The sequence below is a fragment of the Athene cunicularia genome, assembly GCF_003259725.1.
Source record: "Athene cunicularia isolate RWA chromosome 1 unlocalized genomic scaffold, athCun1 chr1_part2, whole genome shotgun sequence".
Taxonomy (NCBI): Eukaryota; Metazoa; Chordata; class Aves; order Strigiformes; family Strigidae; genus Athene; species Athene cunicularia.
This window is the reverse complement of record NW_020799092.1, coordinates 5133368-5156714: the sequence shown is the minus strand read 5'-3', so window position 1 is coordinate 5156714 and position 23347 is coordinate 5133368. Positions and strand designations below refer to the sequence as shown.

General features: G+C 45.9%; 2 protein-coding genes across 4 annotated transcripts; one reads left to right on the top strand and one right to left on the bottom strand.

Moving 5' to 3' along the window:
• Positions 1–283: 283 nt before the first annotated feature.
• WDR91 (WD repeat domain 91) lies at positions 284–16536 on the top strand. 2 transcript variants are annotated; one of them, XM_026868246.1, is made up of 15 exons: positions 284–382; positions 1320–1499; positions 2958–3165; positions 3765–3847; positions 5224–5348; positions 7284–7461; positions 7740–7898; positions 9789–9988; positions 10399–10549; positions 11355–11449; positions 11755–11923; positions 12732–12840; positions 13695–13807; positions 14563–14760; positions 15652–16536. In XM_026868246.1, exons 1-15 carry the CDS (start codon positions 380–382, stop codon positions 15814–15816), a joined length of 2136 nt encoding a protein of 711 aa, XP_026724047.1. In that variant the 5' UTR covers positions 284–379; the 3' UTR covers positions 15817–16536. The 2 variants fall into 2 exon arrangements, with proteins under 2 accessions (XP_026724047.1, XP_026724048.1); XM_026868247.1 differs by lacking the exons at positions 284–382; positions 1320–1499; positions 2958–3165; positions 3765–3847; positions 5224–5348 and adding an exon at positions 5368–6646.
• Positions 16537–17312: 776 nt separating this feature from the next.
• LOC113491379 (ankyrin repeat domain-containing protein 7-like) lies at positions 17313–23290 on the bottom strand. Of its 2 annotated transcripts, XR_003400389.1 has the most exons (8): positions 22869–23290; positions 22008–22119; positions 21587–21760; positions 21392–21498; positions 20818–20955; positions 19522–19670; positions 18640–19365; positions 17313–17947 (listed from the first exon to the last, which is right to left on the bottom strand). XR_003400389.1 is itself a non-coding variant. In XM_026868248.1 (7 exons), the coding sequence occupies exons 1-7, from the start codon at positions 23075–23077 to the stop codon at positions 19211–19213; spliced, it is 1044 nt and encodes a 347-aa protein (XP_026724049.1). In that variant the 5' UTR covers positions 23078–23290; the 3' UTR covers positions 18383–19210. The 2 variants fall into 2 exon arrangements, 1 of the variants encoding a protein (XP_026724049.1); XM_026868248.1 differs by lacking the exon at positions 17313–17947 and having other exon boundaries at positions 18383–19365.
• Between the last annotated feature and the right edge of the window lie 57 nt (positions 23291–23347).

Below are 23347 nucleotides of genomic sequence, written 5' to 3'. Positions count from 1 at the left end.
ACGGGCTCCAGCCCCTCACTTGGCTTCCTCCCTAGCCAGCGGCTGCCGTTCCCGGCCCGGCGGTCTGCTCGGCCTGTCCGAAACCGCCGTCTACTGACCCTGCGCCCGACCTGTAAACCACCAGTGGTTTCTCAGCTTCGTGCCGAGAGGAACAGAGAAGACGCGTCTACGGGAGGGCAGCGGCTGGAGAACATCTGTTTGCGTTATCGTGAGATTTTTATCCAGCGGCTTAACAGCTCCAGTTCTTAGTTCGGATGGCTTGGGCACCAGCTACCTCGCTAGATGCGTGGATATTGGTGCAGCCTCGAAAATACAGTTTCAGCCCTTTGAGCTTTCTGTTCCTGTAGCAGCAGTTCTGGTCACTGAAGTAGTGTTTTGAATGGTCAGGTTTTTCTTTAACCAGTAGTGTAACCACTTCTTTATCACTCATAAAACATGTTGCTTTTATTTTTAAAACGTAAGCAATTTGCTAATGTTTAGAGGTCAGCAAACAGTTGTTTTAATTGGAATTATGGTGTTCAAGAAGGGTCTCTCCTGCGGCCACAGACTTCCATTTCCTGTATCTGTAGGAAACAACAGAGTTAAAGGATGGGTGATGTCCTAAGACATTAACTGATGAGGGAGAATCAAACTACATATTCAGACAACTTCCGTAGTTGAGTTTTGTGTAGAGTGTAATTTTTTTTTTCTTGATACTCATCTTTTCTGTCAGAAATCACTGAAGTTCTGTTCCCACACCACTACTCTGCCTTATTCATATTGCAGAAGTAACTTTCAAAGAGGCATGACGACAAAAAAAATCTGTTGCAAACTTTTATGCCTGCCTTGTTAGTAAATGATCTTATTAAAGGCACTTCAGAAATTGTAGTACAATGGATCTTTCTTCCTCTTTCTGTTGGCTAAGTACAGTTTTTTCCATTTAGTCTAAAAATAATACTATTTTCCAGATGCTGCCTTTGAGTTTTCAACATTTAATCACATTATTCCTGTTTCTTCATTATCAGCTGACTTTTAAAAAGTGGAAAGTTTTGCTTACTTGCAAAAAAACCAGCAACCGTGTTTAACAAAATGTGATCTTTTTGTCAAAAACTATGTTCTTTTACATTTTTTCTTTTTTTTTTTTTTATTTGAAAGGTGCGTGGAAGAATGCTAATACAAAATGCAGAGTGTTTCCAGGATTAGGAAAATAGTTAATACATAAGTGCTGGATTGTAGTCTTAATTGTGCAGTTAAAGCTTCTCTTGGCATTAAGTTACAGAAAGTCTCTTGTGCCGGAAGAGCCCTCACATGACCAGTCTTCCCTATTTTGCCCTCTTTAGGTGGATAAGATAGTGGACCAGCTGCAGCAGTTCGTTCAGAGCTATGATCTGCCTGCCCTGAGGGATTACTGGAGTTATCTGGACCGACGCCTTTTCAGCCGTCTCGAGGATGTGTACCGGCCAACGGTGAACAAACTGAAAACCAGCTTATTCCGGTACTACCTCGTCCATGCTGTTCAGGTAGTGTTTGATTTTTAGGCTTCTGTTTTGAAAATATCCTGGTCTCTGAAACCAGATCAATAAAATACCCTTGTGAGCCTCTGACAGGTCTAGTGGGTAAGGGACAAGCAATTTGTGTGTCATGTATCAGGAGTGTAGTAAGTAGTTTGATGCAAACTCACATGAAAAGATTGTAATCAGGATAGGAAGCTCAGGTGAGAGGAAGTATAATTAACTGGGAGCAAGATAATCACACTTGGACGTGAAGGCAGGTCTCACTCAGGATGGTTGTGCTGCTAGCTCAGCCTCTGTTAGTAACCTGGGTACTGGGAGAGACTACAAGGTTTGTAAAGATCTCCTTATGGGGCACTGCCATGAGAACAGAGGAGGACAAGAGCAGTGCTCAGAGCAATCTTCCTAAATTGAAGAAACAGGCAGAAGAAAGCCATAAGCACCTGTACATAGGTAGTGGTAGTCAACTGCTCCAGTGTAGAATAAGGAACAATTGAGCATGCAGCAGTAGTGCAAGGAAGGACCTTACTGTAGTACCGGCTATCAACAGGCAGGATTGTCTGTATTCTTTCAACTCTAACCTGCTGGCAGGGCTCAGCCAGTCCTTCAGGCACCACAGTTCTTAAAGCATCAAGGGAGTTGAGTCCAGAAGAAAAAAAGGTGACTTGAAGTTGGTGGAGCTGAGGTTTAGTTTGAGAGAGGGGAGAAGTGGGCTTCAAATCTGTACAAGGTAACGTGAGAGAGAAAATGCATGAATTTTTTTTGTTTGTTTTTGAATAAAACAGAAAATAATGAGCTTCAAATGGAGCAGGTCTCTTGTTGAAGCCCTAAGAAATTCAATGGAATGTATTACACAGGGTGGGCTTTAGCAAACAGACAATACGTGTCAGGAATTCATGTTTCATTTCTTACCATTTAGAAGCAATGTTTCCTCCTTGATTCCATTCCCTGACTGAAAATCTTTGATGGGTGTTAGCGGAGGAGTCAAAATCTAATGCATACTTCTGCAAGTGCATTTTTTTACATTTTTTTTTGCCCAGTGCTTACCCTGAGGTGTGACTGTCCTGTCTGAATAATGTATCAGATAGAAATCTTTTCAGGCCACATCTGCTGTAGACTTGAGTAATTTGAAGTATACTTTGGTCCTGTGTTTGAATGCTCATGTTTTGGGTCAGTGCACAAACTGCACTGGTTTAGCTGGAAATCAGTGTGATTAGTTCAGTTTGCCTCAGCCTTTAAACAATACCATGATGACTAGAAAGAAGGTCATGTTAACTGCCTTTGTTTGCTTCTCCTAGTGTATTTGAGATTTTTTTTTTTTGCTCTGATGCATCTGTTAACTCCAACCACTTGCTCTGTTGGGTAATGAAAGTAGTTGTTGGTATGTTAGTAACACAGAGCGAATATTCCTAGAACTGATGTGGTGGCATTAATGGAAGTGTGAACCCTGTTCTTGCTGTGTTTCAGACCTGCCGCAATGACAAGGCACAGGAGTTTTTCCTCAAGCAGGCTTCCGAGCTCCAGAACCAGGCAGAGTGGAAAGATTGGTTTGTCTTGCCCTTCCTTCCTGCTCCAGACTCCAATCCCACCTTTGCCACCTATTTCTCACGCCAGTGGACAGATACATTTATTGTGTCTCTGCACAACTTCCTGAGTGTCTTATTTCAGTGTATGCATATCCTTTTTGAAACTAATAGTTAAATCTCCCTTGCCCTGTTATGCTTACTATTAACAGCAGTGCCAAGAATATAGTATTACGGAACTTGCTGCTTTCAGGTGATTGCTTAGGGCCATCTTAATAGGAAGCTGGTGTTTACCAGAGGATGTTGGAATAGTTACTGTTCAATTATCTGATGATATGTTTTATTCCCTGGGCACAAACACTTGTGGTTGTTGCTAATGCTGAACTCATCCCTATGCTAGTGACTAGAAATCTTGTGCAGATCTCATTCTGAACTGTTTCTTCAGTGTACACTAATGCAGTAACATAACCTGTCTTGTCCTCCACTTCTGACATGTAAAAAGGAAGACTAAAATCCTTGTAAAACTCATGTGAAATAGTTTGTGCAACAGTAAAGTACAAAGCAAGTACAAAGTTGGCTTCGGTAACTAAGCTGTTACTAGCCTTCTGGCCTTGCACATACTTCTTGCTGGTAATATGGACCTGCACCGCTTTGCTGTCTTAGAGGCAAATGGCTGGTATGGAGTGCTGGCTTTTAGAATTAAGCCAGGTGTATAAGAGTTCTTGCCTTGGTTTTCTTTAACATTCTTCACCAGTTCCAGTCATTTTGAACTTTGAAGCTGAATGTCTCAGGAGCAGTCTCATACAAGAAGAAAATGAATCGTTGCGACATAAGGTCAGAACTGAAGTCACCTTTTAATTGCTGACTGTATGAGGCTGTGAGTTTTGTAAAATTGGTTCCATCAATTCAAGAAAATTGTAACTGTTCAGTTCAGTGTACTTACTTCAATGCAGATTCTTCTGTAAGTCCTTTGTGGTTTATCTTTTAACTGTCTCCAGCAAACTTAGGGTTGTGATGATATTGTCAAATGTCTGTTCAGGGTATTACTGTCCCTTTGTGGGTGGTGACTGTCCCTCTCCCTGTGCTATCTCATAGGTGGCTGGATACTGTGCAAAATCCTTTTCTGCTACACTGCAAAGTCAAGACAAGCTGAAACTAGTGGCAGGTTAAGGACATATATGGCTGACTTTGCATGGAAACTTGTGAATGGTGTTTAGTCACTTCCAAATTTTACCTGATAGAGTAATAGAAATGGGCAATAACTTCTGGCAAAGAAGCACAAACTGTTACTTCTGAAATGGCCGCTTCACCATGGTTGAAGTGCACTTAAAGCAATTTAGATCAGCTAATGGAAATGTTGTGAATGTTGGTTTCCCAACTCTAGACCTTACAGTAAACTATAAGAAGGGCTGACTGGTTCAGACAAAATGACACTCAGCTCCATGTCTTGTTTTTGATATAGCAGCAGCAGATGCATAGAGAGAGGGTGTAAGAATATATAACGTGGGTTAGTCCTTTCCCAGTGTAATTTCCTATTAGAGAGATTTGGGAAATCTACAGTTTAAGAACTTTCTAAACTACAGATCACATGTGGATGATCACATACAAGTGGGAAGCCTTATTTATGTAAGCAGGACTTTGGTTTCACTTCCTCAAACACACCAAGTAAAAGCTCTCTGTATGAATGCTTCAGTAAAGTAAGTTTTGTGCTTTACCTTCTGTGTTACAAAATACTATGTTGTATGTTGTGCTCCATTTCAACTGTTTTGGTAGCTGATCAACACTGTTAATTTGCCCTAAAAATGTTGAAGTAAAATAGAATAATTGATTTCAAAAAGGAGGGTTTTCTCAAAAGAAAAGTGAGGTTTGTCACTGTATACTATATGGAGTCAGTAGATTAGGCAGACTTTGACAGGAGGGCTCTGTAAAGATGGTCTGTGAATAGGGACAACAGGATAAGGTATATTTTGGAAGAGCTCTCATTCCCTACAGCAACAGCTCAAGGAGAGGAGTGAAGGGTTTTAAGTAGGCTCCAGTTTCATGCATGTCAAGTACTGATTGTTTTGACTACTTGGACTAATGTGGTGCTCAGAGACTTTATTCCCTCCCCTCCCTTACAGGCTTGTTGAAATACAAGGAGTAAACTTCATCAAGTGGGAAGGAGGTGAATCTCAGTGACCCTCTGTTTACTTGGCTCTATTCTCTTGTAGCTGTTTGCTTTGCAAGCAGAATCCTCCCGCATGAAGAAAGAGGAACTGGAGGTGGAACAAGCAGCTGTGCATCACAAGTTGCCTGCATATGTGGCCAACATGGATCGACTAGGGGACTCAGAGCTGTGAGTGCCTGCAGGGGAAGAGCCGGGGACAGGTTCTGTTGCTTTTATTAGGTCAGGAAGGCTCCTGCAGGATCATTACATTGTTCCCTGCCCTGAGAATCAATGCAGAAAGATATCCAGGCAGAAGTTCTGGTGACCTAAGTGGGTTTTATGGGGGAATTCATGATGGGCATCTCTCCCACCATTTGGGGGAGAGATTCTTGCCAATTGGTGAGAGCTCCAGCACACATGGAAGTGATTCTGCTCTGCTCTCAGCATTATACCAAGGTGTTCTGGGCAGCCTGAGCACTGGTAGCAGTGCAGTACACTGCAGCATTACTCAAATGAAATGGATTGCCCCTTGACTCCTATTTACTTTAGAGCCTTTGGTGCAGTAGGGGATTGCTTGGTGTTATTTTGTAGACACTTACTGTATGACCCAAAGGGGTCGTTATGGAGAGATGCTTGCTTTCTTTTGCAAAGTCAAGGATAAAGGAGTTTTTCTTTTGTGAGGCCCAGTTTTGCACAGAATTCCCCATAAACTTGCTGCAGTTAGTGTTTTATGGCTACATCTATTATATTCCTATCTGGAAATTAGGCAACATCCGCAGTGATACAGCTTGTGTAACTGTTCATTAAACTTTTACTTTTCCCCCAGTATGCAGTCATAGAAAGCAAGTCTGTGTGTTTGAATTATTGAGGTTTTTTTTTTTCTTACTTTAAAAGGATCTGAAAGCAGACATAGCTTAGCCACAAGGTATTAATAATGTTGCTGGGGCTTTGACTTTCTCATGTGCTTCTTTCACTTCTATTCAGACAGGAGGGGGAATTGATCAAATTATCCTATAGACAGTGACAAATAGAAGTTCTAGCAGAGATCACACACAAAATCCTTGTTTTAGTCTAAAAGCTGTTTGATTAAATAGACTTATGTGTATAGTGAGCTATCTTGATAACTGCTCTGTACTCTGCACAGGGCAGGCTACAGAGTTTAATTTGAGATTGTTTTGTTTAACTGCTCTGTGGAAAGCCCTGATGTTCATCTGTACACATGGGGGAGAGTGACATGAGGCATGGGGTAATCTATTCCTATATTAATTTTTTTCCATTTGTCTTAGAAATGGCATTTCTTGTGTGTGTGACTTGACTCTTAGTTTGGAGGCCAGTCTGGTTGCTGTTTTCATGTCTCTGCTCAACCCAAAGCCCAACTTTGGTAGAACAGTTCCTTTCTAGAAGAGAGGATAGACACAGTGAAGATAACTGTATTCCTCTTCCCCGGGATGCTGCTCTGCTGTAAGAGGAAGCTGTAGCGGCATGAGGTCAGACAGTTATGTTCTGGGAAGCAACTGCTGCTTTTGGCATGGTGGGCTGAGAAGGGAGGTGTGTGTAATCACAGAAATGGATCTAAACTTTATCATTTCCTTTAGGTCCCATTTTTGAGATAGAGGGCTTGTGCTTTAAAATTGCTGAACATGACTTGCTGAGTATCTTAAGGGTGTTCAGTGAAACACTGGATAGTGAATGCCTCTCGAAGTAGGTCGGTTTTATGCCTTGAATTGGGAATTGCAGCTAAACAGGTTTTTTTTTTTAAATCTGGATTCCCTTGCCTTTCCCTTGGGATCTTCCTAAACTAACCTAGATAGACTGGAGGGAGTTTGAGGTGGCCCTGCAGGGGATTCAGCAACAGTTGAGCCCACTGTCTTGGTGGCACCTCTGAGAAGTGAGCTTTTATTAGTCTTTATAATGATCTGCTCCAGGCATTAACAGGATGTTTTAAAACTGTTTCAGTGGGTAGTGGTCCATTGGCTTGGAATGGAATATCTGTCCTCCTGTGGTTCAAACAGCTGGCACTTTGCTTGTTGGGTGGTCTTTGATCAGGTTGTCTGGCTACACTTTTGTATTCTGTTTTGTCATTTTGGTTTTTGTTGGGGATTTTTTTGTTTGTTTTTTTATTAGTGATATGACCTGCAGCCAGAGGAGTACTGCACATTCTCTTCAGTCTCGGGGAGGCTTTCTGTCCTCTTTTCTCTCCCAAAACAAAAAAGGCCCTTCCAGACCAGTCCATCCAAGTGGGGCTTCTCCAACACAGACTGGCAGTATGCTGCTAGGGAAGAAAGAACCAGCAAATCACCAGGTAATTCTCAACTGTGTGTGTTGAAAGATGCTCAGTATCTGAGGAGTTAACTTGCAGCACAGCACTGCTCCAGTCTTTTGCTTTCACCTGAAAAAATGAAATGTCCTTTCTTTCCTTGCACGTGTATGCTGGGACTGAATGTAGCACAAGAGCAGCTGCTGTTGTGTGGGGACTTGTGGAGCCCTTGCAGGTGATTGGTTTCTTTGCTGTGTCTTTTGCTCTTTGTTCTGCAGCCCAGCACAAACATAAATTTGCCAAATCATTCCTCTGCCTTCCAGAGTGCCAAAGGAAAAGAAGGAACAGTCATCTGTAAGGATGGGAAGAGCCACTTCAGTGGGTTTGTAGCAGGCGAGTCAAGTTCCCTGCAGCAGCGGCAGAAGCGCTTGCAAGAGCATGGGAAGGAAAGGAAGGAACTGCTGTCGAAAGGGACCTTCCAGGTACCAGGCAACACTGAAGGGCTGGGAACTGGAAGGCTGGTGTTTCTGGAGTTGGTTGTGCTAGGTGGTAAAACAAGCGCAAGTATGCCTGTTAAACTTCTGAACTGCTACTCAGATAAAACTGTATCAAAGATTAGTCTCTGGTTAGTTAATCAACTCCTTCCACACTCAGTTTATTTCTGTGTCCCTGTTGATGTTTCAAATGAAAGAAGAATCATCTTTTGTCATCTTTTCAACAGTCTGGTCTTGGATGTGTTTCATCCACCTTAATAGTTATGTTCACATACTTCGTTATAATCCCAGTTCCTTAGTGGCAATTGGCTCACCCATCCTGTCCCAAGTGAATTCTCTCCTGTGGATTCTTACACTGGCTTGTGCAGGCTCTGTGTGGAACAGATAAAAATTGTTAGAAAGTTTTCCTGGATAGGAGTGGAAACATCCTTTGCAGCAATGTTTGCTTTTTGGAGTTGTTTGGCACTGTATGTTGCAGTTTTGCTTGGGAGTGTGTCCTGCATTCTGATCTAATGAAATAGTAGAACTATGTTCTGGATTTTAACTGCTGAATGTCAGCAGACTACTTCTGCTCACCTGTGTATTGTCTGGATTTAAGCAGCCACGTGGTCAAAGGATGCGGAGCCCAGGAGAGATGATGACAGCATCTCAGCTAAATTTATTTTGGCTGTATAAGACACTACCTTGGGGCAGAGATACTGCTGTGGGACTGTTGTCTATCAGCCAGTATGTGTGGCTGTTATGTGTGTGGGAGTACTGCTTTAGAGAGATGTTACTCCACCACTGGGCATTCAAGGCTATGAGAGAACTTCTTTTCTTCATGGTTTATCTAAAACATTTTAATTAAACATTAGTCAGAAAACTGCAAAGTCCAGTTTCCCAATAAGTATCCTTTGACTTTCTTTTTCTGTGATGTTCCAGGTTAAGGCAGTGCTTTCCTGTCTTTGTATAAGTTGCTTCTGGTACTCTTGGAGAAGCTGATATTATTTAACTTTCTGTTCTCAATCCATGTGAGCAAAAAGGGAACTGAAAAGCAGCACCGTTTCTTTCACATGAGTGTCATTTATTGGCTATCTCCCCACATTAACCAACACCATCAATACCATTTTGGGGCATTACATTTTCAGAGGATGGTTTAGCAAAGGAATGCTTACAGATGTTTTACTGGCTTGTGTGCTGTATCTGCATCTTGTTCAGCTTCTGGCAGCAGGGCAAGACTAAGCTGCTTTCAAACACTTCTGTTGCTGCAGTGCAGACAATTGTCTCATTCAGATATCTTCACTTCCTAAAACTCCATTTTTCTGTCTGCCTTGTCAAATTTAGTTTTAAGCTTTTGGACACATGTTGACTCTAGCATTTTCATCAGTCAATTGGCTGCAGTGGTTGCTTCAGTGTGCGCAAAGTCTGTGGCAGACAAGGATAACCCATCCACTGGGGCTCACCATCCAACAAGAGTTTTTGTGCAGTTTTACTGAACTGCATATTATGCAGACTTAATTTATATTGCTGAGTGCAAGAATTCCTTGTTGATTTGCTTGTGAGTCTGTGCTCTAATGGCATCAAAGTGAGCCTCTTATACCAGCCAAAGGTATGCCAAACAGATGTTTTCATTCCTTTAATTCTTAGAGGAAAGTATATGGCTGGGCACATGGAGGGTGATATAAGGGACTCTACAACCAAGGAGGCCATTTTAAATGGTGCAGTTGTGCAACACTATCCTTGTACTCAGAAAGGTCCCTGGCAGAAGGGGTGTTGAGCTGACAATGCTTCTGTTTCAGTGCAGCTTCTTGTTTTTTTCTCCCAGCAGGCTGGGGTGGCTGAAGAGCTTGATCTGGAGCTGCTGCTTCCTTGTATTTCACACAGGATTTCTTCCTTCAGGGCCAAAGTGCTGAGAAGAAAACAGATATTAGCACAGCTGAGACAGAGCCATGTTCAGAGCTGCATGTTGAGCAAACAGAGACTTCAACCAAAATGCCTGCCGGCAGTGCAGAGGCTGTGGCAGTCCGGCAGGAGCAGCCTTTCATTGTCCTGAGCCAGGAGGAGTATGGGGAGCACCACTCATCCATCATGTACTGCAGGTAATGGACTGGCAGAAGAGGGCTTTCTCATAGAAGCCTCTGTAGAGGATCAGCTGTGTCTGACTTCTTTCTTCCAGCCTGTTCTGTCCAGCACTTTGTGCATGTTTTCTCAGTTGTAGGGCAGACAGGTTGGTGTGACTAAAAAGAGCCTGTAGCTTGTGTGGTGAGAATGGACATATCAATGGGAGATGCCAGCCAGGAAGAAACTCCCTGGGAAAGCAGGATGGTATTGCTTAATACTTTGCATGTGAAGCTTGCTGTGCTTCATTGTGCCAGTGGACTGAACAGGACGTGGTACAAGGAAACTTTGATTCCTACAGAAGGAGTTGGTGTGTGGCCAGGAGAGGAAAGATCACTTGCATCTAAGAACTTAGGGAGAAAAACATCTAATCAGTTTCCTCTGCACATAGGGTTGACTGTTCTGGACGGAGGGTGGCCAGCTTGGATGTGGATGGGGTCATCAAAGTCTGGTCTTTCAACCCCATAATGCAAACTAAAGCTTCATCCATTTCTAAATCTCCATTGCTGTCTCTGGAATGGGCGACCAAGCGTGATCGGCTGGTGAGTAGCCTGTGTGCAGAGGCTCAGAAGTCACAGCAGATGATTTGGGGCTGTGTTGCATGTGAATTTCTAGACAGCTGCATTGTGGGTAAGATCAGGGCAACAGTTTCCACTGCAATGGGACATGGTGAACTAAAGCCTGTAGGATCTAAGCAAAATTTGAGCAGGGAGTGTGCTCCATAATTTCCATGACTTCCATGTTGTGATGTCCGTTATTTCTTCTGCTTTGTAGAGTTTTCTGCTTGCTGATAGAAAGATTTTTCTTTCTGAAATACATGTGTGCTCAGCAGGAGTCAGGCTCTGAAGTGACACAGATCTGGCTTGGTTCATTTTCTTTGATATGAAGTAACAGAAAAAATGGAAATAATGGAAATAAGACACAGAGCACACTCTTTGATTTAAAATGTAGCAGCACGGATAAAGCAGATGTGAGCCCTTCTGCATGAATTAAGGTGGCTTCTACTTGGTTTTCTCTTAAGCTTAGACGGTTAATTCAGCGTTACTCTCTTTGCTCCCCTCAATGTTGAAGCTCCACAGATGTTTTTCATTCTGTAACATTAAGCCATGAGCCATGCTTTAGAAGGTGGCTTTTACTTCACTTTGGTGCCCATTAGATCTTTTTCTCACTGAAAAGCAGTGCTTTGACTCTGTGCAATACATGCAGAAAGGCAGGATGTACCCTAATGGAGTCATGTTTAATCCAAATGCATAAATGGGAAAAATTTACTCTGTGGTGTTGGTGGTTGTTGGATGGCATCACTCTATTCCTCACTCACACTCCTTTCCTCTCCTTGTTGGTTTCAAGCTATTGCTTGGCAGTGGGGTCGGGACAGTTCGTCTTTATGACACAGAAGCGAAGCAGAATCTCTGTGAAATCAGCATTGATGAAGACATGCCCAGGTAACTCTGGAATACTGTTTTTTTTAGATATAAATGTTGTGGTTTGACTGAGGAATGGTAGGTGAAGTCTCAGCTGCTTTCCTGTAACGGCAGCACTATCTAGACCTTCACCTAGAGGGCAGTCCCTGTCTGAGCAGTGCAAAACTCCTCAGTTAAACGGGGGACATGTAAAATCTGTCAAAGCACATGAATCCCACTCTCCTTTACGCTCTCCTGCAGGGTCTTAATGGGAGAGCTCGTGGTTGAATGGTGTGCCTGAGTCAGCTGCTGGAGAGGGGCAGTTCAGACTGTTTGCTCTGTTTCAGGATCCTCTCACTTGCCTGCAGCCCAAGTGGTGCCTCCTTTGTCTGTTCTGCGGCAGCCCAGAGCCCCATCTCCCACATGGACTTCTCAGCAGTCAGCTATGGGGGCAAAAGCATGAACCAAGTTCCTGGGAAGCTGCTGCTGTGGGACACTAAAACGATGAAGCAGCAGGTACTTGCTGGGTTTCGTTCCTTTCTTGGTCTGCTTGCTGAGAATGAGTGTCTTCTGTTTCAATGTGTAGGAGCCCTCTTTCTAAATTATGCTGATGTTCTTTTCAATACCCTTCTTTTTCCTCCTTCCTACTTTCCCCTCTATCACATGTGGGTTAAAAATGAATAGTGTAAGTAGCTGCTGGGTTTTGGGTGGGGTGTTTCTGTTTTGTTGGTGTGTTGGGTTTTTTGAGGGATTCCTCAAAATAGTCCATAGACTTGTTTCTATCCTGCTTGCACAGTCTGTGACTGGAAATGTCCCAAGTGGATTGAATGATGCTTTGCTCAGGCTTTCTTCAGTTCAGCTATATCAAAGGGTTTTCTTTGCTGCTATTTTCTTTGTCCTCTCTGGTTTTAAGTGAAGTACTTCTTTCAGAGGCTTCATCCCACGTCATCTTCTCCATTGTTTCAATTCAGATGGATCGGATTCTGGCAGGGAATCCTCATGCCATCCCTCACATTTGCCCTTAAGAAATGCTGTCCCTGATGTGTAGGAGAAAGCAATATACTCAAGCTAATGTCTGCCAGAAGCTGGTTTTGCAGCCTTGAGACCACGGCCAAGAAAGCTGGGCTTGACTGAGGTGAATTTTTGGCTTAGTGTCACAGTAAAATGCAGCTGCCAACCTTGAAGTCTGTAGTCATGGGAGGTGTAGGGCTCCAAACTGGAGGATTTCTTGCTACTAGATACCATCTATTCCCCCTCTCTTGGAGAGAGCTCCTCAGCACCCCCAGCTCCATTTCTCTGCATTAATGCAGGCTTTCCCTTCCAGCTGCAGTTCTCCCTTGAGCCTGAGCCCATTGCTGTTAACTGTACAGCCTTCAATCACAATGGCAACCTGCTGGTCACCGGGGCTGCAGATGGGATTGTTCGTCTCTTTGGTATGTTGAAATTGGGTGGTGACATGGCCCCTTGGTGTCCCCAGCTGGGTCTCCCTAGCGCCCTTCTTTTCTGCCAGCAGGGAGGCAGCTGTGGGATGTGCCTGAACACCAAGATGGAAGCTATTTTCTGTCCTCCACAATAGCTGTCAGGAGTGAATTGACATAAACTTTCTCTGGGAGGTGTTGGCTGGAGACCCTGGAAACAACAAATCCCATGCTGCTGGATTTGTTGTTTCCCTCCTGCTGAGAAGCAGAGTTAACTTGCCCTTGAGCCATGTGGTCTTGGCTGTGCCATATAGCAGTACCATTGCCAGAGACTGAGTCTTGAGAAGAGGAATTAATGTGGGACCTTCCAGTTGAAGGCAGGGTTTTGACATCGGTCCTTCTTCCCTGAGCAACTCCTGTTTGTCAGGTTTTGTCCTCTTCAGCCTATCCTTGTGTTAAAGGCAGTTTGGGCCTCCCTATTCTGTGAACTGAGGGATCTGTTTCTGACCTGGGTGCTGTGCAGGAGGCTGCAGTCCCACATCTGTGGGAGGACAGAGCTGGCAGCAGCTGTGAGGGTAGACAGGATAGCAAGGGGAGGAGAAGGGTGGCAGTGGGGCTTAGATGCAGAATGCCAGCAACTGACAAGTAACAGCCCTGTAAAGCTGGAGGAAGAGGTGACTAGCTATAGGCAATGATTTTTGTGGCCAGTGTAAAAGCCACATGCTGGAGAATAAGCACAGGGTTCTGGGACTGGACTTGCCCAGGCTGGTTTAGAGGGCTGAGACAGAGACCTTATGAATGTAAAGGGCCTCTGTGTACATCAGTTCTGTGAAAGTAGAAGGAGTGTTGAGTACTGGTTCTCCCCTCAGATATGCAGCAGCATGAGTGCGCCATGAGCTGGAAGGCACACGATGGGGAAGTCTACTCTGTTGAATTCAGCTATGATGAGAACACAGTCTACAGCATAGGCGAGGATGGCAAGGTAGGTTCTGGGTTACTGATCAGCTGGCAGTGAGATCCCTTCTGGAGTCTTCTCCATATGGTGGGGATAGCAGTAAAAATACCTTCAGAATCTGGAGGATCTATGGACTGCTAACTAAGCTTAGATGTGCAGCACCACCCTGCTGCATGCAGTCTCTGCAGAGCGAGTGACTGGGAAGTGTATTAATATCTGGAGCTATCTTGGACCTTGTGTGCAAATCCTGCTGTTGGTGATATCCCCTTCCTAGGGAATCCATGTGAAGATGACCTTTCTGTGCCCCTGAGATCACCACATTGGAGATGTGGGATTCACCAGAGAGCAGATCCTTGACCACTTTGCATAAATTTTCTTGTCAGCAGCTCCCTGTTGCTTAAAATATAGGCTTCAGTTTCTGCAGTTCCAGAGTCTTCAGCAGTAGAGGTGTGGCTCAGGGAGAGAGCTACCTGCATAAAAGTGTGGATCCTTGGCTGGTGAGAGTTAAGTGAATTCCCACCAGGATCCTGCATGCAGTGTGGAAGGACACATAGGCAGCAATGCTCATGGAAGGTAGGGCATATGTTTGCCTATATAGAAGGCACTCGTAAAGCCTTTGCAGCCTGTGTTTTTAAAAATATAGCCACTTAGATATAGGTGTCAAAATGCCATCTCCTGTTTGGGAGGAATAGCCGCTTAGCTTAAAAATGACAAATGGTCCCTCTACTTTCATCCCAGTCAATTTAACTGTGGGCTTTTGTCATGTCCTTTTGTCATTCTAGTTTATTCAGTGGAATATTCACAAAAGTGGCTTGAAGGTGTCTGAGTATGATCTTCCTAGTGAAGCTACAGGTCCTTTTATTCTGTCTGGATACAGTGGCTACAAGCAAGTCCAGTTCCCAAGAGGAAGGCTTTTTGCTTTTGACTCTGAGGGCAACTATATGTTGACGTGTTCTTCTACTGGGGGAGTAATTTTTAAGGTAAGCGTGAGAAGTGTTGGGGAGTACTTTTATGCGTCCATTGAAGCTCTTAATGTTACAAGGCTGCAACAGCAGCCACTGCAGGTTCTCAGGCAGCACCTACCCATACCCATCTGTGCTCTGTGAAGTTGCTGCTTGGTTTCATACAGCGTGCATTTTAGCAGTATGTGGTGTTTAGCAAGACTTTGAACCTTCTATAAGTGTTTGGTACTCTGAATGTTCTTAAAGCTTAGCTGCAGCAGTTTTCCTTAGTGCCCAAGTGCCTAGGACAGAATTTTATTTTTAAAATATATTAATGCATGCCAGTTCAGTGCAAAATGTGTGATTGTTGATTGATGCTCATCGTCAATCTGCCTTGTGTGCTTACTGATGCCATGTTAGTCCAAGCCTGATTCTCTCCTCTTACTGTGTACTGAAATTAAATGAATGGTAAGACTGAATGGTTCAAGCACCCAAATTTCTGTGCTGCAGGAACAAGTGGTTACTGATTGCATGCCCCTTGCCTGCCTCCTCTCAAGTCAATACCCATCAGTAGAAGCCACTGCAAGGCAGATTAGATGGAATTTTGCCTTTGCATCTGGGACATTCACAGCACTGCAATAACAGGAGCCTGTAGGCTTGTGTGCTTCTCGTCAGTGTTTGCTCTTAGCCTGCCTTGTTCAATTACTGCTGCTCAGCTGATGTCAGAACCTGAGCTGCTTGAGAACATGTGCTCCTCTTGTGAGACTGGAAATTTACTTCCTCATGAATACATTTCAACATCTCCCTGATTTTCTGCTTAATTATGTATGCTGATAGGGATATGGAGTCTGGAGCAGAAGTTGACTTCTGTGGGTGTACTGCCCTCACTGATGAAATGTGTCTCCTTAAACTTATGCTTCTTTCTTTCAGTTAAATGGTGAGGAAAAGGTTCTGGAGAGTTCCCTTACCCTGGGAGGACACCGAGCTCCCGTTGTCACAGTGGATTGGAGCACGGCCATGGACTGTGGGACCTGCCTCACTGCTTCTATGGATGGGAAGATTAAATTAACAACCTTACTGGCTCAAAAGTCTTAACCTGGACAGTAGTGAAGCAAAAGATCAAGAAGACAAAAACAGTGTTAACTCCACAGGAACAAACTGCATGGGAGAGAAGGCAAACCACAGTCCCTCTTCTCACTGTAGCTTTTGCCTCTTGACAGATGTTAAAAACATTTGCCAAACCACTGTGCAATAGAATGCTGGTATGGGACAGGATCAGTGGCAGCACTGAAAAATAAGTCTCTACTGACCCACTGTGGCAGCTGGATTCCTTCTGTTAGGGAGTCTTGAGTAGCATGTGGCTACAGGGCTGCTAGGATCATGTCAGGGGTTCTGCAGAAGGTGAGGCTGGAGGAGGCATGCATGAGGCAGCACAGTGCACGGTGATAAGATGGCTCAAACTGGAAAGGCTGGTGTGAAACTAGAGTATACGTTCAGTATAGTATTTCTTGTGGCTTTTGCTGTTAGTTTGGATTTTTTGTTTGTGTTTTCTGTAAAAAGACAATATTCCCTTGCACTTGATTCCTGTGCTCAGTTTTTGCTGCAAAACATGGAGGGTGGCTGGGGCAGTGATGTGCCAAGAAAGTCTCCTTCATGGAGATGCCTGTGCTTTCACCAGGTACTTCCAGCACTGACACCTGCATGCTGGTAGGAACCAGTGCAAGACATCCAGGAAGAAAAACAGCTAGTGTCTGTTCAGATGTATTGTGTTTCCTTGTGATAGATATCTACTGCCAATTAGAGGAGAGATCATGAGCCAGACTTTTTGAAATGCTTGTGTTGGGGTTCAGAACCTACATAATGCCTAGCAGCTACCTGATGGCAGATAGGGAGGAGGGCCAGAACCAGTCTGGTCCTGTCACTGGAGCTGTCTCTCCCCCTCCATCCCCTGCCAACATCAGGGCTTGTGCGCTCAGGGATTGCGTAGTCTTTGAATGTACTGCTACATAATCAGATTTCATCTGTTCACATATTGCCACGGAGCTTACTGCTGTCTATGTCCTTCCTTGGCCTTTATTGGGAGCTTACAGTACTGTTGTTCCTTGGCAGAGCCCTCATTCTCAATTATGGGAAGAATGGGTCCAGTTTACTGTTTGAAGATACCTTTTCTGTTTTCCAAAGGCCATTTTGGTTTTGGAGCCTGGACATCTGTTAACATTCACCAATGTGAAGGGAGAGGTGGTGGAACATTATTTCATTTGGGTTTTGCCAAGTTTGCTTTGGTGTGTTGGTGAAGAGTAGCTTGTCAAAGTTGTAATGCCTGGCTAGCTATCTCCTTGCATTTGAAGAGATGGGGACTGGGCCAGGAAGCTGGCATGTTCCCCCATTGCCCAGCCAGACCTGGAGCATGATGGTTCTTCTCCACCTCCAAGTCTCAAACTGGGGGTTAGAAATGAAGATTTGCTTGGCTAACTCAACAGCCATTCTTCACTGGTAGTGTCATACCTCACAACATGACTTGGTGTCTGAGAAGGCTGTTGTCATCTTTGTGTCTGGACATGTTGGCTACAGTCTACAGTTGTTTGGAGGAGGGACTACAACACACCCAGAAACACTCCAGCATGCCTGTCAGCACACATTTGGCTTTAACCAAACCCAAAAGCAGCAGCAAACACAGGGGCTCTGTGAAACCTGAGAAGCAGTTTTTGGAAAGGAATACACACACCCTTCTCTAAATAAGGACAAAGTGACTTCATGGTTAGTGATCTTTCTAATCATGGGCATCAGTCTTATAAAACAAAGCGAGTTACTTCCATGTCACTCGATCTACTCCTGTTGCAAAGTTGTCTAGTATACTGAGACCACCTTAGCACCGCCCTCCACTGTTACTTCAAGTGGTGCAAACAGACAGGCACCAAAGGCAGCAGGGCTGTTCCCTCCCAGCTCCCTCATTACAACTAGCTGCACACTGAACCACCCTGGGTTACAGAAAACCCCTAAGAAAGTGTCAGTTCCCTGCTCTGCTTTGCTACAGAAAAGGCCTGGGCCCCTGCCAAGAGACAGGCTTTCTCCATACCTTAGCTTTAGACCTGTCAAATTCCTTCTGCAACTGCAGTTTCTGTTCCTGAGGATCCCTGGTGTGACGCTTCTTAGCTTTGAGTGAAACTTCTGCTAGGAAGTTCTTGGTGGTTTCAGCAAGCTCCTGCTGCAGCTGACGGATCAATTTCTAAAGAAATGGTGTTCCATGATCATGGAGAAATTGGCAAGCAGATGGCAAGACGAGGGATGCTTATACTCATGGGATTATATCATTAGATTGGTCGTCAGGGTGGCCAGCAGGTCGAACAAGGTGGTTCTCCCCTCCTACTATGCTCCCTGCAGAGCCCCCAGCTGCAGTACCACATCCAGCTCTAGGATCCCCAGCACAATGAAGACATGGACCTGTTGGAGTGTGTCCAGAGGAGGGCCACAAAAATGATCAGAGGGCTGGAACACCTATGAAAAAAGGCTGAAAGAGTTGGGGTTGTTCAGCCTGGGGAAAAGCAGGTTCTGGGGAGACTTTATTGCAGCCTGACAAAGGGCAACAGTTTTAAACTAAAAGGGGATAGAGTTAGATTGGACATAAGGAAGACATTTTTAGCAATGAGGGTGGTGAGACACTGGACAAGATTGCCCAGAGAAGTTGGAGACTGCCCCATCCCTGGAAGTGTTCAAAGTCAGGTTGGATGGGGCTTTGAGCAAAATATTTCTGCAGCACTTTTGCTTCAGAATGGGAATGACATGAAGTCCAAAATACAGTTCAGGTCCAGATTCAATCATCCCCTCTCAGCAGCAAACCAAAACAAACTCAGTAGAAAAACAGTTCTCATTATACCGATTCTGTTTATGGATATCTGCATCAGTCTCTCATAGAGTCACCTGTCCGTTGTGGCAAAAATCTGTATGAGTTGAAGCATCCTTGTTGGGCAGGCTGGTCAATGCTTTCCCTGGATCTTCAGAATCCGTCTGTGTAATTTAAAAGACTTGTGTGAGAACTGGCATAGACTACTTCTCCACCCGTTTTCACGTACAAAACTCCTGCTTCAGCCAACATGCATAACATGGTAACAGGTGACTGAAAGAATGAAAAGGGCAAAAAGAGCCAGCATGTTAGGCATCTCTGTTGAACTGGGCTTTCAAAAGAGGATGAAGTACAGCTGCCCATGATAGAGAGGACCGAAGCAGAAGCAGCCAAGTATGTAGACTATAAGCCCTATGGGTAACCAGTTGACATTGGCTGGATCCAAAGAAGAGAGCTGTGTGGTGAAAAACCAGCAATCCTCACAGTTGCAGCCTTCTAGGATTTCAGGGGATTGTAACTGGTGGGAAGCTTTACCGCTTCAATCCTGTATTAGAAATCCAGCTCAGAGGCCAGCTGCTAGGAGAGCCAGGTCATTAGCTCGACCTCACTGAACATATTGCCTGCAGCAGCAGCATGTCAAGATCCCAGTTACGAGCGGGTGGCTGAAGCAGTAGCAGAGTGAAACGAGCCCAAAAGGGAGTGAGCCGAGCGAGGCCCCACTGCCTCCTTCAGGGAAGGTACCTCAAAATCCCACGAGGAATCAACATCTTTCTCTTGCTCTGCTCCTACAGCTGGCAAGACACCTAGAAAGGAGGCAAGAAGTGCAATGCTGCTGTGAGTGCTTATTTCACTCTGCCTCTCCCCATCCCTCAAGCCTTGCGTCCCATTGACATGCTAACATTTTCCTACAGGCCACAGTGATTTGTCCTCATCAGCTCCTCTACACTGAATGATCCTACCTTCTCCAGTCAATGAAGCTGTGCCCAACAGTAAGTCAGCAGTCCTCCCAGAGCAAGAGGTGTCAAGTGCTGCTGGGCCTTCTCTGTCTCCTGCAGAACATTCTCCCATCCTTTCACAGTGCACATATTCCTCCAGTTGGTTAGCAATACTGTATACAAAAAGAAAGGAAGGAAATGAACTGGGTAAAAATACCCCCACACTTCCATACACTCTCTACAGAAGAGCGACAGGATTCATGAGCCATCCCACTCAGCTGATAATATGTAACACAACTTTCTGCACTACTAGAGTAGTAGAGACTGAAGGCACTGCAGGCACATTTATGCTACAGATGCCTCTTCTTGTCTATGGAGTAACTCACACCTGCTGGCTACAGTCTCATCTGATAAACCTGCTCTCCATTTTGAGGGCCAGCAGGACTGCAGTTATTTTCCAAGCATTGCACAGGTGCTATTTTCTAACAACCCTGGCAGAGGGTCAGCTGGGTCTCCATAAAGATACCACTCTCAGGCTTGCTTCATAAGCAGAACCAAAAAAAAACCCCAAAAATAACAAAACCCAGAAAGCAAGAAAAGAAAATATTAAAAATGTGCTCCATACCAAGGCTGCTATGCAAAATGGTGCATTAGCACAACACTGATACTGTGCCAGAAGCCTGGAGGGAAAGAATGAAAATCTTGCTTTGCTAGAGCAATTCTGTATTCCTAAAGGGGTTTTTACTCCACAGTTTACCTAGGCACCCTTCTCTCCTGCTTCCCATCGAGACAGGCTGACAGAAGGGTTAGGGGGAGAAGAAATGAAGTTGAAACCCAGTGAAAAGAGGTCATGGGCAGTTGTTTATGGCTAGACAAGGCCTGCTCATAGGCATAATGCAGTTCATTCACCCATCACTAGGGAAGAGGGCTATTTCCTTCAGCCTAGCTGTGAAACATGCATAGGCACCTTAGCGAATGAACAGCCAGGGGTGCAAAGCTACCCACAAGAGGAAAACTGCTGAAAGGTTAAGCTTGGGGGATATCAGTTAGATCCCCTCTGAAACAAAAGGCAGGTAGTTGCTGCTCAGTTGAGTTGAGCAGATCTTGGCAGCACATAGGTGAATTCCCAGAGAGACCTGTGGGGGGAAGTTTTTCAAATTGCCTCTTGCGACAGAAAGAGATGCATCAGAAGATGTCGCTGAGCCTTCAGCAAAGGTCTCAACACCTCATTAAACCTCAGTGATGTTACCAAAAAGGGACATACATCAGCAGGGACATTCTGAGAATGCAGCTACTCTAATGAGGATGTGCAACACTTACTTGGCATGTTGAGACACCCTGGCATAATACACAGCTGTGTGGCCAGATGGGTCTTCATGAGAAAGATCAGCACCATGCCGAAGAAGAAGTTGTATTACATTCATATCCCCAGCAGCAGCAGCTGCCATAAGAGGGGTCCTAAAGCATCGAGAAGATGACAGGAAATACATCAGCTTCTGCAGACACTGCATTGCCATTCCTTCAGTCCATCTTTGCTCCCCAAACAGTTTATTTCCCCTCTCCTACAGGCAGAGTGAAGGCACAGCCAAACACATGGTAGTGTTGGAGAATTCAGGTTGGTGGGACCTCAGTGGGTCACCAGGCCAACCACCTGACTTGGGGCATGCATGTGCATGTGTGTCAGCACAGCCAACCCTTTTTGCAGTCCTCAGTGCAGAAAGTGTCCCCTGAGGTAAGAGAGCAGCTGAGTGCAGATCTGCTTTCACAAGTCACACAGAAGGAACTCCTCCTGGGCAGCTCCTGGTTCTTTTTCAAAGCTCATTCCTATGCCTCCAATCAATCCAACCTGAACAACACTAAGGAGTCCCATGCGCACTTTTCACAAACCCTTCACCTTCTATCCTTATCTCGAACGTGTACGTCAGCTCCTTTTTGAAGAAGGAACTCGACCATCTCTTCACAGTGCTTGGTGATCGCAAGAGTAAGCGGAGTGTATCCCAGCTGAAAGGGGAAATGATCTCCCTTAGAATAACACAGTAAATTCAAGCAACTTTGGGGAAGAGGAGCCTTACCCAGAGTCCAAGCTTACCTCATTCTGAGCATTGATATGGGCCTTGTGCTCGAGTAACAGCTCTGCTAAAGGTTTGCTAGGAATGGCAACAGCTAGGTGAAGGGCAGTGTTGCCGCCAGCACCTTTGAGGTCAGGGCTGGCACCGTGCTCCAGTAAAACAGCCACACAGTCTTTGTGCGGGTCCTCTACTGCCTAGAAACAAGACACAAAGGAGGAGTAACTTCCAATAGCTACAGTTCTCTCTGCCAGAACACCTGCATCTTCCCAACACTGCTAAGTATGAGCGTCTTCAAAGATTAGGCAGCATATGCCCCTTCCCTGCTGACTACAACACACCTGTTTCTACACAGGCCTACATGTAAAGAACTGTGCAAGGTATATATCACTCAGTGCATCATGGATAAGCCCAATGTACAGCGGCATAAACTATTCCATGTACCTCCGTCAGTGGTGTTTTCTGAAAATTGTCACAAGGGTTTAGGTGGCGCTCCCTTCCTGCTAGAAATCGAACATCTGCATGGTTGTTCGCACAAGCAAGGTGCAGAGGCATCCTAGAAATTAAACATATTCAGTTAACAGAGACAGACAGCTGAAGACAATTGTTTCAGGCTGCGGTGCCCAACGCAACTGGTGAAAGTCCCAACTGGCAAAAAATAAGCTGACGACAAGCTTTCTGCTTCTGGAGCTGGTGGCAGCAGTTGCACACCCAAAGCCTGGGGCTGACTAGGGAAAATCCCCAACACTTCTGTTGAGTCAGGAGGCATTTCCTCAGCTGCATCAATGAACCAGCACAGAATCCTGTGCCTCCAGCACGACTGCCCAGCCATTGGCACAGCAAAGGAGACCTCATCTCGGCAGCCTGGAGCCTCTGGAGGCTACGTAAGTCTACGGAGACTGCAGAGTCTGTGTAAGGCCCAGGATTTTCCCCCGATCAGACCCGCATGTGTCCCAGAGACACTCTACAAGCAACAGGGAGACCGGGCTGTGTCCTGTGAACCCACGCCCTGCTAAAGCAAGCTTCTCCGTCTGGCAACAGCAGAGGAGCCGTCTCTGCTTGGACGACGGCTGCTGAGCTCCACAGAAGAGTTACTACAAGGACCAGGCGGGCAGGGCAGGGGAGGGCCGGGCAGGTCAGAGCGTAGCATCCGCCGCCTCCTGTCCCAGCTGGGGCCGGCCTCCGGTAGGGCCAGCGCTGTGGAGCCGGCAAGGCGCCGCGGGCGCTTGCCTCCCTGCTGGGCTTTGCCCGCTCCTCCCGCCAGGGTGGGTGGAAGCTTCGCGCCGGGCCCTGTCCCCCCCTTACTGCGGCTTCGCGTCTCGCTCCTTGATGCGGAGCCTCCTCCGCCACCAGCGCCGCCGCTGTGGGGTCAGGTCGCCGCTGGCTGCCGCGCTGTACAGCCCGCCGCGGCCCTCCTCCCGGAGCTCGGGGGCCCCGGGGGCGCAGGGAGCGGAGGCGCTGCTGGGCCGCAGCCGCTCCCGCAGGCTCCTGAGGAGCGTGATGAACCTCTGCATGCTGGGACGGGGACACGGTCCGCCCCGAGTCCAGGAGGCGCCCGGCGGGCTGTGCCGAGCCCCAGGCGGGGAGGGGGAAAGGGAGAAGGCGAGAAGGGCCGAGAAGCAAACTCCGAGCGGCGGCCGAGCCTCACAGCCCCCCAACACTGCTCCCGCCGCGGCGGCGACCACACTGAGGGACTGCCGCCGGCAAGGGGCGCCCTAGCAACGGCGGGCGCCCTAGCAACGGCGGGCGCCGGGGGCGTCACAAGGGGCGGTGTGACGTCAGGG